The sequence below is a fragment of the Anomalospiza imberbis genome, chromosome Z (genome assembly GCF_031753505.1).
Source record: "Anomalospiza imberbis isolate Cuckoo-Finch-1a 21T00152 chromosome Z, ASM3175350v1, whole genome shotgun sequence".
Lineage (NCBI taxonomy): Eukaryota > Metazoa > Chordata > Aves > Passeriformes > Viduidae > Anomalospiza > Anomalospiza imberbis.
In genome coordinates, this window is record NC_089721.1 from 44,251,609 (window position 1) to 44,267,050 (window position 15,442).

Below are 15,442 nucleotides of genomic sequence, written 5' to 3' on the forward strand. Positions count from 1 at the left end.
ATTTTTTTAGTGTTACAAAGGAAATAAAAGACACAGCATGCATTATGTATTGTTTTCTTTTCCTTTTTTAGATTTATTGTCTAGAATAGACTTGGATGAACTAATGAAAAAAGATGAGCCACCACTTGAATTTCCTGATACTTTGGAAGGATTTGAGTACATTTTTAATGAAAGTAAGTCACATGTACTTTGTAAAGACTATACGTAGAATAATGTTGAGCAGTTATCAGAAGTTGAATTGTACCTTATAAGTCCCTATTAAAATTTCATACTTTCCTGTTGGGATTAAAATTTTAAACTTTAGTGCTGATAGACTTGTAAATCTAAGACATATTTTTTATTTCATACAATTATCACAAAAATCCCTCATTTCATACAAGGTTGTGGAGTTGTACTGGGGCTACTTTATGACTTCCTGTTTTCTGTTACAAAAGTGTTGATGCAAAAATTCTGAAAGTAATTTCTGTAGCATTTAAAAATCAGAATTAAAGACTGGTGTCTTTAAGGAATGTTTTATTTCCTGATTGATTTTTATGGCTACAGAAGAAATTGTTTTCAGATAATAATTTGTCTCAACTATTCCATTAATACCAATAGGAAAACACCTATGTATGTTGATAGAAGAATAAGCAATGTGATAGACTGTCTCTTCTTGTGTGGAACATAATTTTGCATTGCAGCCAAGTGTGTGACGGCTGCAAGCAAGTACTTCCAGCTAGCTCAGTCTCTGTGTTAAATGACTGTGTATTTATAATTTCCAGTGCATGCATTTTAAAATCCAGGTGAGAAATGAGCCTCTGAGCTAAAGTAATACCACACGGCAGGAAGTGACTCTTTCAAGATTGTTTAAAACCTGTAGCACAAATGGGAATGTTTACAATTTTACTTCTTTGCAGTACCTGCTGTGGGAACAGAGGAACTTTAGTTTCTAAATCTGCCTGTTTTAAATCTTCCACTTTTAAAGGAAAAAAAAAGAGCTTTCCTTTAAATGATAGTCATTTATGCAACACTTAGCTTTTTAATACCCTGTTGGCTTTCACAGGTAGGTACTTAGAGACTAAAAGTGTCATGAAAGTGATGCTCTTTCTTTGATGGAAGGAGTTCAGCTCTGTCACTTTTCAGCTCCTTATTTTTAGATCTGCACAGTGTCTGCTGTCTTCGTTACTGACTTCAGAGTTAATGGTTCATATGTGGCTGATAAAAAGGGCTGAAATTTGAATTTTGGGGAATGAATTATGTTACTGATTATTCCATTACTAAACCTCACAGCCTGAGTGATTTCCATAGAATGGAGGAAAGCCTATTAGATATGCTAAAGGTCAGCAAAGCAAAAAAGTCACCATTTTGCTTTTGTACATTCAATTCAAATGTTCAGTCGTGTATTTTTATATCCTAATCATGCTTCTTTTTGTGGTGGAAAAGTACAGAAGTTTTTTGTCAGATTATTTAAATCTGGATAAGGCAGGGGTTCCAGAAAGTCAGAGGAAAAATATAGCAGATATTTGTTACTTGTGGCGAGAACCAGCTCATGTACTGTTGAATGGCATATTTGAAGAGTATGTATCTGAGAAGTAGCAGCTGAAAGTAAAGTTATTATGAAAAATGTGAGAAGAAGGATGTATGAACCCAACACAGGGATAGGAAACTGTGGAGAAATATTTCCATCGTATCTAGTACATGAGGTAAGGCAGGTCTGGAAAAAAGTTAAATCAGCAGATAAGCATAACTTACCTTACCTTATCACAATAACTATTATAGACATCAGATCTTAAATATTTTATTTAAAGCATCAGGAATCAAAGTTTAAAAGTTCTGTAAATACATGAACCAAGCAATTTTTTTCTATTCAAGAGGAAACGTTATGGAGAAACCTTTGTTTCATCATGCAAATGTTTCAGCATTCCAAGTTTACCTGCATGTATCACTGTTTTTAATGTTTCACTGATATACTGCAGTTTTCTAATGCTCTGAGATCATAACTTGTGTTCTGTCTGATAGGCTGAAACACTGTTATCTTTGTAACAGTTCTGTAATGGTTTGCCCCTTTACCCCCCATTTTCTCCCAATGGTTCCACCCTGAGCTCTCCTGCCCTTCCTCCAATGCAACCCCTCCCTGGTGCCTTGTCCATCACACAGCTCCTAATCCCACCCCCCCAAAATCTTCCACCTTGGGCATCGAGTGAGTGGACGAGGGCCAGGGGACCCTCCCTTAACCTTCCTCCACTGGCCTGTGTTTCTGTCTGTCCTCCTGCCTTCCACTCCCCCGAATTCCCCCATTGGGCAGTGGGCATCCCTCCCCCTTGTCTCTCCAGTACTTAAGGTGATTACGAAAGCCACGTGGCCACTTTCGGCTGCAGGAACATGGAACTCAGAGCTCCCCGGAGCTTACAATAAACCTGAGACTTTTCCCAGCCGTGAGTCGACTCCCTCATTACCTTCTCGGACGCCGCCTCTCCTCCATACAAAGACAGCAAAGCGCTCTGTCTTAGCCGCTCCCCAAATCTTCCACGAGAGACAGGGGAGTGCCCCCCACTGCTGGCCGTGCCTCTGCCGGGCAGGCGGAGCCACGGGGCTTCAGAGTGAGCACAGCGGCATTTGTTCTTGTAGTTGGCTTCCTACTCGTTGCCATTTTATTATTATCATTGTTTTAACACAGTCCATGTCTTCACAGGTGGTTGGATTTACTGTTAACTTTGGCTATAAACAAGGCCAACTACAGGATGATACAATGAGAGCAAAAGTAGCATGTGGTTTTTCTCTGAACAAGCATTCTGCTTTATTCTACTGTTGTAATCTCAGTGTACCCTAAATCTAGGAGGTCTTATTTGATTTGATCTTGGAGTTAAGATATTTTCCCTAACTGTGGACATGGTTCTTTTCAGAATAGCTTAGAAAGTTGTTAGGCTTGAAGATAAATCTTTCTCTTACTTCTAGGTTCCAGCCTCTTTTGTATTTGCATTTCTTAACAATGCAGTTCGTTTTGAAGCAGAGGATTTGTAGCTACAACTCAATCACCTGCAGATCAAATATTAACCACTAATGTTTACATTTCACTGTTAATTCATAGCAGTTGAGACATAAATATGTCTTGTGAACCACTTTGGCATTTGATATCTGTGTGCAATTTCACTGTCGTAATTTCTGTTTGGTTAATCTAGCAGTATATACCATAAAATGGGAATGCAATTTTTTATGCTACAGTTGTTTTCTGTTAAAATGCCTATAACCAAAAATGAGGATGAATTCATAATAGCTTGATTTTTAGATGTAGACTTCTTTCAAAATTTTCAGCCATTGAGTGTATCTTACTTTTAATGAAGTATATTAACTGTAATGATTTTGTTTATTTTACAGAAGGGCAATTAAGACACATTAAAACTGGGGAGCCATTTGTTTTTAATTATCGTGAAGATTTGCATAGATGGAATCAAAAGCGCTATGAAGCTCTTGGAGAGGTACATAATCTGTGTGTGTACATACCTCTATATATATCTGTGTGTGTATATATATAGGTATGTATGTGTATATATATGTGTGTGTGTTCATGTGCTATGGGTTTTGTTCTGTTTCTCTGTAGAAGTGGTATTTTTATATACATCAATAAAGTTTTACTGAGGTTCCAATCATTTAATAGAAGGTATTTCAGGATTTACTGCATATTAATGCTCTAACAGTAATTTCTATTGTTTGCTATATAGCTTAAGTTGTGATTTTGATTAGTGTTTGACTTTAGTATATATTCATATTAGAATATCATCTACCTATGTACGTTAGAATATTAAACAGTGCAGTATTTTCTTTAACCTTAGTCACCTCATGGATTACAAAGCTGTGACAATTTTCTTTTTGGCTGAAGATAAATGCATTGGTTGATTTTCTCATGTTATCAGGAGATACCAGAAACCACTAAATAAAACAGAAATCTAAAGATGAATCAGTTAATTATCTGTTGGTGTATTGCATATTTGGATGCTGCTGGTACTTCCTAGGCAGTTCAGCCCCCCATAGCTACCTGCTCACTCCTCACTGTGGGATAGGGGAGAGAATCAGAAGGGTAAAAGTGAAAAATTCACAGGCTGAGTTACAGTTTAATAAGTATAGTAAAAGCTGTGCACACAATAAGAAATCACTTCACTTCTTTGCATCAACAGGCAGATGTATAGCCATCTGCAGGAAAGCAGGGCTTGTTTGTGCATAATGGTACCTTAGGAAGACAAGTGCCTTGTCTTCCTAAGAGAGAAGTCCTGTCCTAAGAGAAGTGGAGTGGGTTTGGGTTGGAAGGGACCTTAAATGTCATCTATTTCCAACCCCCTGCCATACGCAGGGACACCTTCTACTACATGACGTTACTTGAAGCCCTGACCTTGCAGGCTGACAGGGATGGGGCATCCCCAGCTTCTCTGGGCAAAGTCTTACAGTGCCTTACCACCCTCACAGTCAGGAATTTCTTCCTCACATCTAAACTAAAACTACCCGCTTTTGCTAGGTTTGAAGCTATAGCCCTTTGTCCTATAACTCCGTGTTCTTGTCAATAGACTCTCTCCAGCTCTCTTGTAGCTCCTTTACTGGAAGCTGCTATAATGTCTCCCTGGAGATGTCTGTTCTCTGGGTTGAACAACCCAAACACACTCAGCCTGCGTTCATAGGAGAGGTGCTTCAGCCCTCTGGGGCTGCTCTGTGCTTGCTTGCTCAGCCACTGTTTCATTTGTGTGTCAGCCTGGGCTCTCTGCTGGAGCTGCCCAGCTGTTTGTCCTGCCAGAGCTTTGTTACCTGGGATTGCTGAAGCTTGCTTTTTACCATCTCCTCCTCATTCCTGCCAAGAACTGTGGCAGGGAGTAGAAAGTGAGTGGGGCTACTGCAGGTGCTTCTCACATCTTTTCACTTTGTATACTTTTCCAAAAAAAGGGATAGTGCTGTGTGTAGACTCCAAATGTTGCTGTGTCTAAGTCACTTGATAATCATTTCTTCTGAGAGGAAATACTATTTCATGGCCCATGTGAATGGATGTTTGTGTGTATCTACATTGTTCAAATACTCCCATTTTCCAAATAAGTGAGTTGGACAAGACATGACTCTAAAGATCAGTATGGGCTTCCTGTGCCACCACACTTTCCTATGCATATTTGGAAATACATGGCAAATTTCACCTTCTGTGCATCTGAAAAGTGTGTGAAAATAGCTTCAACCCACAGTAGTATGAACAACTTTTTGTGATTTTTTGGTGTACTTGTTCTGAGATTGGGGATCTTATATCTGTGATCTGTGTTGTCCATTTTGCCTTAGATATAGTCATTATCCATGTTCCAGATTGAATGCTCTTTGAAAATTCATTTTGTTTATATTTGTAGGTAAAGGGCAAGGAAGGCTGAAGGTCAGGTATCTGACAGAATTGTTCTAAGTTGTCTGTTTTGTAATTTTAGAGAAAAACAACTCATCTGTGTTTCAGTCTTTTTCTACTAGGTGCTTGGTACCACATAGTTGTTCCAACAAGCCACAAATTTATAAAAGTTCCATTGTCTGGTTTTGATGTAATTATTTGGGAACACAGGAGGTGCTGATCCTTGGCATTTATTCACATAACTAAAATTTCATTTTGTGCCATAAATTAGTGGGCCACTGATGCAAACATTGAATAGTACTGGAGTGGTGTATCATCCTCTGATAAGCTGTTTTATAGTCTAAGGTGAAGATGTGTTTAGCAAACTGCAGTAGCTTAAGAAGCAGCCACTCAAATGATTTGTAAAGTGATGTAGTAAAATCTGACCTTAGGCCTTTGCTTTGAAACGTCATCCTTTGGTTGTAGGCGTTCTTTATTGTGCATTTAGAGCTCAGTTATGTAGCTCGTCATCCAGTGAGATGATGAAGTAGCTACATTTATATCACTGAACAAAATTGTTTTATGCATTCAGTGTTTCCATTGTTAGCTGAGTCATTGCATGCTGATTTTCTACTTTTTCAAGGATGTGTACATCCTGCACAAGACAACATTTTTTACTATGCATATACATATATATGTATTAATATATGTTGTGGGGTGTTTTTAATATGTTTTATTAATTTTTTAAGAAGTGAGTGTACTCCCTGGCCTTCTAGAACCAGCATCATTGTCTCTTTTCTGGAACATTAATAAATTTCAATTTGGTAATCCATGAGATTTTTTTTCTGATAAAAGTCATGAATATACTGTCTGTAATGTTCTGCTATTTTTCTGATTATGTGGAAATAGATTCTTCAAAAATCAAAATGGTTTGCCTGCATCTCCTGTCCTTACATCTTTTTATTCTTCATTCACTGATCAGTTATTTCAGGCACACAGGTTTTTTTCTTTAGGCTTTTGATATGTGTTGTTAATAGACAGTTTAGTTAACTGTTAATAATTTTGTGATTCTGGTTCAGTCATTGCTATTGTGGCATTGAATTTTGTAGAGAGCCTCTCCATTTCCTTTTTAAAAAATTAAAATGGCAGCAGAAGTGCATAGAATATAGGGTTGCAGCTGCTTTGAACTGATGATTAATCTATGTGGCAAGTTTGCAGTATGATTGAGAAAAATTTTGTGACAACAGTTTAGTTGATGCAGGCTTTTGTTGACTTTCTCCTTCCATACTTATGTGGTATCCAGAGTATCCCTAGCATCAGAAGGTAGATATTGTCTGTTGCTTTGATTGTATCTTACAGCCTAAAGGCAGTTATAATTTGTTGATTACTTGGAGGCCATTGAACACTGGCATTAATATTTTTGAGAGTGCCTTCAGTGATGAAGAGACTTGTACCTGTACTGACAGTTTACTTCTCTACCAATGTCTTGCAAAATTCATAGAGGATTTTTAAATATATAGATTATAATGTGGACCATGACGTAAATGTCTCTGCTGTGATCTTATTCAAGTTAATTCCATGTCTTGTAATTGCAGCCTATCTGACCTGCAAAAATCTTTAGGCAGGTAGCAAAAGCATTGAGATGTTTTGTGGGTTTTTTTTTTTTTTTTGCAGTCACCATAGTATAATATTTTGTATGTATGTAGAACAGATTTGTAAAACAAAGACATAGAACACTTAAATCAGAAATTCCTGGTGTCATGTATGATAAGATACAGTTAATTTTATGTCATCAGAGAAGTCTTATTCCACTAAATAAACTGCTTTAAAGTATGTTCACAAGTGTTAGATCCAGTTCATCACAAAGTAGATTGCCATCAGGGTTAATATTTGAGTAGTGTGTGTGGGATAAGTATGTAAAATTATGACCTTGACAACCCATAATTCAGATGGCTAAGTAGTAAAGTTGGATTTTTTTCCAGATCTCCTTTAAGTTAAAAGAACAGTTTGGTCTCAACATGATTTAAAAAATAAGCGTTCACCTGCTGCTAATTTCCTCCTTGGTTGCAAAGATCATTATTTGTTTTGATGACTGAGAGGCTATTTACATAGCACAAATGAAAGCATAGAGCAGCAGAAGAGGGCATGTAAGTTAATGAAGAAGGAAGCATTAAGTAGTCTGCATTTGAAAGGGTAGCTTCTTGCATGAATAACCCAAAATCTGATGATAGGCTGCACATGCACCTGATAGTACTTAAGGTCCAATCTTGCAGCCAAAGCTCATGTGAATAAACTCAATAGGTCTGATCTTGTGAATAAGGGCTGCAGGATCAAGTTTCAAATAAAATATGCAGATTATTAGTAGAAATCCTTACACTCTTAGTTTGTTTCCTTGCAGTTTATCATTGAACATTCCAGATTTTCTCTGGCTAGCAACACTTCAATATAATATAAAGTACATGCTGCACACTATGGATCAAGCAAAATTGTTTATGTACCTTGGCTTCTTAAAATGTATTTGCTGTTGGTTATTTAGTGTTTGGTAAAATTCTTACTGAGTCAATGAAATAAATTTATAGTGATCTCACATATTGTTGGATTCATGAACATTTGCCTTTATGGAATGCCTGCTTGACATGGGCTATTGAAGAGGTTTTTCTGTTCAGAGATGAAATGCCAAATACTTAACAGGTGTCTGTGGAGCATGTGTGAATTGAATTTTTTCAGTGTCTTGTGTTACAGCCAAGTAAGGGTGAACTTCCATGGAGGTAGCAAAAAGGCTCACTAAAACTCCTGTTTCAGAGGGAGAGTGAAAGCATCTAATTCAAATATCTCCCCTGCCCTTATTTTTGAAAGTGGTTAATTTCTGTTTTGTGTGACCTTCTTTGATAGTGTTATTTCTCTGCAAGTTATGCCCCATTTTGGTGGTTTAGGAGTGGTACTCTCCAGTTCAGTGCTTCCACTGAGGCATTTCAAACCGTGTGCTCCTTCCTTCCTTCCTTCCTTCCCCCTACCTCCCTTCCCCTGTGATAGGATGGAGAGAATTGGGGGCAAAAAATGTAAGCATCATGGATTGACATAAGAACAATTTGCTGGAAACAGTAATGAGATAAGAAAACTAGCAGAAACAGCAAAAATATTAGTAGCAAGAGTGTACAAAAACAAGAAAGTGATTTCCATGCAAAAGGCTCACCATGGAGGTTTGATCCATGCAGCCAGGCTCCCTTGTTCCAGAAGTGAACCCTTCCTTGTTTGTGGAAAATAACAGGGAGAATAACCTGCGGGTCCTAGCAATGCCCCTGCTCTGGCTGCTGTGGAAATGATCCCTGACTTGGCCAGAATCAGGACCCCCATCTACTAATGAACATTGCAAAAGCCTTTTTGCTTTAGCGAAATTTTACAGCAGAGTCAATGTCACAAAAAATATTTAGAATTGCACCTCTCCTTGAGGTACACATCATGTTTCCCCATCCATTTCTATTACCCATGAAATGCACTCGGGTCCTTCAACAAAAACAATCCCACTGATGGGTTTGCCTGCCTTTGTTGGAAGCCGACTAATCCATACTGTCTCCCCTAACAGATTCCTCATATGCACAATGGTAACTCCGTCCCTTCCATGGTATGGGGGGGGTTTTGATTGGCCAGGGCCAACTAGACTAGAGCCTGTAGTGTTAAATAACCAGGTAGTCTTCAAATAAATGTAGATGCCAGTGTTTGAAGTTCCCACCACCCATTGCTTTCAATGTGGTTTTAACAGTCCATTGTATCATTCAATTTTCCCAGAGGCTGGTGCATGACAGGGAGTATGATACCCACTCAATACCGTGCTCTCTGGCCATGAGATCTATGAGGGTATTTTTGAAATCAGTCCCATTGTACTGATGCCTTTTCCTGGTCTTAAAAAATTGAGAGCCAGACACAGTTAAGGGATAAGGGGTTTTTACCTCGGTACTTTAATAAGAATGCTATGGTGCACCATTTCATCAAGGTGGGATGTGCCGCAAAGCACACACACAATAGATCACATATACAGTTTATAGACCTTACAAATTAGCATATCTAACAAAGATGCCCCCATGGGAGGCCTGGAAGAATGGCATGATATTCCTTCATTCTAGGAATTCTCCCTGGATAGGCTAAATTTATAGTTTACAGGATATGTTCTAGAGAAGACCTTGGTTTCCCAAGATAGCATAGGGTTTTCCAGCCTCCTGCTGTGAGGCCTCTAGGATGTTTGGCCTCCTGGCCTAACAAAATACTAGGGCTATGCTAAGTTATCGTACTGTAAGTATGATACTATAAGTATCATTGTAAGTATGCATGCTAAGAATACTGTGGATACATAACAGTTATATAAAAGAAAAGGCAAAAAATAATCTTGACATCTGTACAACTAATTTTTTCTGGGGTGCCATGTTGTCACAGTACTTGCTTTTTGAGGCCCAAGCTGGTGTTCCAGTAAGTAGTGGGAGGCACAAGGTACTCTCCAACCATCCAGTGTCTCTTTACACCGCTGTCGGCACTCAGGGCCTGCCATTGTGGGTTAGTGTGAGGGTGATGTAATTAACCTGCCTAATCTTCTGCTATTTGTATTTCGACCATCATCCACCACACCACAGGGGCTGTTCCTGCTTGGCCTACTTGATCACAGTGCATGTTTCACAGTTATGGATCACTTGGGAAATAGTGTCCATCATTAAATCCACCCCATAGTTAGGCCACGAGCCCATCTGTATTGTTACATCTCTTCCCTGATGGCCTGAGGCATTGTGGGCCCACCAACCAGAAATAATTCACCCTTATGCTGCCAGTCCAGATCCACCTGAGACAGTTTAATCTTGGCAGCCCAATCCACCTGTCCAGTCTTGAAATGCTTTTCAGTAGCCTGACTCCTGCATGCATGAAATACAGCCAGCTTCTCTACTTGGGTAGTGATGTCTTGCCACAATTCTTCACCCAGATGAGTTTACCTCTGTCCTGCCAGTTGGTCTTTTTCCATTGGTCCAGCCACCCCTGCAGTGCATATACTGTCATCCACAAGTCAGTGTAGAGGTAGGATGCTGGCCATTTCTCTCATTCAGTGATATCTAAAGTCAGCTGGATTGTTGTCACATGGCATCCCCGAAGGGGTAATAGTTAGTATTGACTCTATGATTTTTAGAAGGTTGATCAATCACTTTATTATACTATACTTATTAAGAAGCCCATCACCCTTACAGACAGTCACGATACAGGTGGACCCAATTGGTCCTTGAATCCAAACACCATCACCACTGGCCAATTAAGAAATCACCCTTTGGTAAACAAATCTCCGTAACACATTCTACATGTTCACAACAGCAGGTGCAGCAAGTGAAGACAAGAATTGTTTCTCATTTTTTTTCTCTGATCTTCTCACAGCCTTTCCCAAGACAGTGCCGGGCTGGGAAAGTTGTGCTTTGCTCTTTGTGGCCAGAGACCTGCTACTTCACTGGGTGGCTTTCAGCTCTGGGACCTGACTTGATGCACCTTGTCCCTCCAGAGTTTCTGTGACTCACCATATAGAACCCTGTACAGCTGCTTTCTGTTTTCAATGTAGTCCAGCCATACAGCAGGAACTATCAGTGAAGAGATCCTATTTCTTTTCATTTTCTGGTAGCTGATTATATGATGGGGCCTCATCAGCATGTGTAACTTCCTCCTCTTCTTCTGATGATAATCCACATTTTTTGCCTTCAGGCTGAGTCATGATGAATTCCAAGATCCCTGGGCAGCTGGCATTTACTGTTTAAGCTTTCTGTGTGATCAGAGTTATCCAATTATTCCGCATAGTATCGGTGGCATGATGTGTGGAAGGGACTTTTCCTTTGAGCATCTTGCCCAGCACTGGCAGGCAGAGTGCCAGGAGGAGCTGTGCTTTGATGCCCATCACTTTGGAAGCAGCTCAGGCCCCTTCATAAGCTGCCAGGATCTTTTTCAGTTGGGATGTAGTGGGCCTCGGATCCTTTGTATCCCCAGCTCTAGAATCCCAGGGTTCATCCTCTAGTCTCCTCAGGTACTTTTCCAGTGATTCCAGGAAGGACCATTCTCCCTTACTGTAGCGTAGACCACATTTTTCACATGCTCTCCTCTTCTAACTGGCTCCAGGGCTGCTGCATGAAAAATCTCCTGTTTGATTTGTTCAAAAGCTTGTCATTCAGGACACCACTTAAAATCATCCTTCCTCCAGGTCATATGCTAGAGAGGACTCACAATCTGACTGTAATATGCAATACGCATCCTCCAAAAACCCACAGCATCTAAGAAAGCCCGTGTTTCCTTCTTCATGGTTGGCAGAGACATAGCTGCTACTTGTTAGACCATGTCCATTGAAATCCATTGGTGTCCATCTTGCCATTTTACTCCTAGAAAAGGAATTTCCTGGACAGGTCCCTTGACCTTACTTTTCTTCACAGCAAAAGCAGCCTTCAGAAGGATTTGGATTGTGTTCTCCCCTTTCTCAGAAATTTTCTCTGCTGTGTTCCCCAGCAATGTGATGATGTCATCAATAGAGCCTCACCCTTTTCCAGTACAGTCTGGGTCAGACCAAGACAAATAGTGGGCCTGGGTTTCCACCCCTTGCACATCCAGTTCCAGGTGTATTTAGTGCCCTTCTAGATGACAGCAAGCTGTGGCCTGCACTCATGGCTAAACACATGGAGAAGAGCACATTTGCAAAGTCAGTGATGGCACCACTCTGCTGCCTTGGACTCCAGTTCATACTGAAGTTCCAGCACACCTGGCACAGCAGTGCTCAGTGGTGGTGTGACTTCCTTCAGGCCCTGATAGTCCACTGTCATTCTCCACTGCACTTACACACTGACCATAAAGGACTACTAAAGGGTGAGTGAGTCTTGCTGGCCACTCCCTGGTTCTCTAGAACCCACCTCATGGCTGCGGGTCACAGAGTCCTGGCTGGTGTGGTGTTATTGATGGTGCACTGCTTTGGTAGTGATTAGTGCCCATTGTTTTTCAACCCTCAGCAGTCCCACAGCAGAAGGGTCCTCTGAGAGACCAGGCAGGGTATTCAGCTGTCTAACTTCCTCTGTCTCCACAGCAGTTCTTCCAAAAACCCAACAATGGCCTTTTGGGGTCCTTGAAATACCCTTTATTACAGCCTGCCCTGAAGGTGAGGGTAATGCAGGTTCTTGGTAATAGGCCCCTTGGAACAGATTTGAGTGTAATGAGAGAGTCATCAGTGTTTGTAACTATATATAAGTAAGTTTTATTTTAGAACAGTTTTGTTGTAATGAAAGCAGATATGTAGCTGATTTAGTTATTATTGTCTTGGTTTAAGATAATTTAAGAGGGACACTCTAAAATTAAGTACCTTCTCTTGATTTAACCAATAAGGAGAAATTAATATGAGTAGATGTAAGTGAAAAAATCTAACAGTTTACTGACAAAATTTAATAGTTACAGGCAAAAAAAAAAACCAGTTGTTATTTATTTTGTTTTTGTTTTTGTTTTTTTTTTAATATAGACTAACAGAAGTAGTATCATGATTTACATGTAAAATGCTCGCTATGGAGCCAGACCTGACCCTGTGGCAGCCATGGTACCCTACCCAGAAGAGACCTCTTCTCCCTGCAGGAGAGTCCCCTCCTGCTGGCATAGCATTGATGTGAGGTGATAAAAAAAATCTGGGTCCCAGCCATGCCCCCTCTGGACTACTGCAAAAATTAACCCTGTCCTAGCCAGATCAGGACAACCATCTACTAATGAATATTGCAGAAGGTTTTATGCTTTAGCAAAATTTTCCAGTGGAGTCTATGTCACAAAAAACATTTAGAGTTGCAGTGTTTGGACAAAAATATAAAAATAGGTAGAAGAGAGAGATTAGCCAGGATCTTTAAAATATGTGAAGGTGTGATCTAATTTCTTACTATACAGAGAAAAATCTATGTGGAATAGAGAATCTTGAGTGTACCAGTTGAAGGAAGAGCCTAAATAAGCCTTTATGGACAGCAAGGGCAGTTATAAATGTAGTAGTTGAGAATCCATATGTTATAGGTTCTTTTTCATACTGGTTTGATTATTTTCAATTTTTGCTAGGTAAGTGTGAAATAGAAAGATGGCAAAGAAGACTTTAAACAAATTAGGTAAAACAACTAAAACTGGGGCATGGTACTGAATTTCTCTCTAATAGTAAGAGCTCTAAGTAACAAGTTTCTAGAAAGTTCCAGTCCTTTTACTTTTCCCATTTTTGAGTCAATGTTTTTGATAATAGAGAATGTTAGTAGAAGCAGCTGAAAAAAATTTAAATTAAATATCTGTACGGTCTTTGTAATTTTATGAAGATGTGAGCTTTTAACAGTTTGTTAATTTTCAGCATTTCTTTTTTCTGAGTGAAGTAAATGGACAGCTAGGATTCACGATTACTCAACAGTACCTATGGAAATTTAAATATGAATCTTCATTTCATGCAGTATATTCATTTGCATATGCTAAATCAGCTTTCAAAATCTGGTGTTTGTGAAGACTTTTTAGTGGCATGATTATGTCAGATGTGCTTCAGTGAACTCTTACAGTTTGCAGACAGCAATTGTCAGTACGTTGGTTCATCAGAGTAACATGACAGTTCTCGAAAGGTTCAGAGATAGTTTTATAATTATTGTTAGCATGATTCTTGAAAGAAATGATGAGCATCTCATAAACCCAGATGGGAGTTTGTTACTTTGTTGATAAATGTGTTTTACATTTTTAAATTGATAAACAGTGAAAAAGAAAAAGTGAAACAGAAAAGATACAATAAGGCAGATGGTTGTTTATAAAGCACTTGTAAGTTGCTGCATTTCAAAGAATGGTACTAATTGTTAAAAAGAAGACAAAAATTGGAATAGGGGGAGTGTTTCAATGAATTCATCATGAGCTTTTTAAAAATAAAACCTTCAGCAGCTTTAGTTCAATTAGAACCATTCTTGCCATTCTGAGTTTACATGCAAAAGTTAAGACTCTCAATTCTTAATAAACTTTTGTACCAGCCATTTTCATGTAGCTGAAATTAAAGCTACAGCTAATCTACCTGTATGTATCCGTTTCTTTCTTTTTCCTTTTTGGTGGTTTGGAAAAACCCAAATTTATTGCACAGCAGAATGAAGTTGAATTACCATTGGACTTACTGTTTCCATTTAAAAAGAATGAGCACAGTAGCAAACTCCAAAATCAAGCAGACATTTTACAGCAAGGAAATAATGGTAGCTAGTTGACTTGTCTTCTGTTCAATGAGTGGTGGAAAAAATGTTTTTTTGACAACTATGTGACCAAAATAAGTATATATTTAAGTAGTGCTTAGGCAGAACACCAGTCAAGTATGTGTGATGAACCAGGTTGGTGCACCTTTCTCTTGTGAATATTTAGGTTGAGTTTCCATTAGTGATCTTAAAAGTTTCCATGAAAGATGAAGTATTTCCCTACTTTTTCAGCATGAGTTTTTTGAAAAACAGATATGTAGATTTACTGCCTTCTTCAAGCATTTCTTCTAGAATATGTTTGTTTTCAATTGCAGAGCTACAGAAGAGCTTGTTCTCTTTCACAGGATTTTCAGCTTTTTAATGATAGACTTTTTGTGCTTTCTGTATTTTCAACAAGATACCTATGCATTTAATTTTTCTGGGAATATTTTTATTAACACTTTGCAGAGCACTGATATTGTAAGTAAAGCTGTATCAGTTGTGTCAGTCCTTAATATAAATAATTCGTTAAGATGAAAAGTTATATCAGGCTGATCAGCTAAAAATATGCAGAGTGCCTTTAAGCAGGAACATCCTAACCATTATAATAGCTGCAGGTCTATCTGCCTGCTCTAGTGGTGGAGCTTCCAGGTATAAAGGAGATCCTAGATGAAACTGTCATGGTTTGACACTGGCGCGATGCCACCGCCCCCATGAAAATGTACTTTTCTAAATAATTGCTGTGAGATGTGATCAGGAGCAGAGCAGAGCAGGCCCAAGCTTAGTAACAAAGAAAAGAACTTTATTAAACTACTACTATAAAAACTACAAACACTAAATCCTGGATGAAGACTTTCCAAAACACCCCTCCTCCTCCCACCTAATTTCCAAACAAACTCAACAGTGAGAAACCACCCAGGATCCTGATCAA

At 39.0% G+C, this 15,442-nt stretch overlaps 2 protein-coding genes across 3 annotated transcripts in view; both read left to right on the forward strand.

Annotated features, from left to right (window-relative positions):
* Positions 1-173, forward strand: part of KIAA0825 (KIAA0825 ortholog) — a 250,652-nt gene extending 250,479 nt beyond the window's left edge. The window contains exon 21 of the mRNA XM_068175710.1: positions 72-173. The gene's annotated coding sequence lies outside the window, so the exon portion shown is untranslated. The remainder of the gene's footprint in view (positions 1-71) is intronic.
* The window catches only part of ARB2A (ARB2 cotranscriptional regulator A), a 237,664-nt gene that overhangs the window by 3,346 nt on the left and 218,876 nt on the right, over positions 1-15,442 (forward strand). For both annotated transcript variants that reach the window (XM_068175708.1, XM_068175709.1), the window contains exons 2-3: positions 72-173; positions 3,355-3,455. In XM_068175708.1, the coding sequence (XP_068031809.1) occupies positions 72-173; positions 3,355-3,455 (203 nt within the window). The remainder of the gene's footprint in view (positions 1-71; positions 174-3,354; positions 3,456-15,442) is intronic.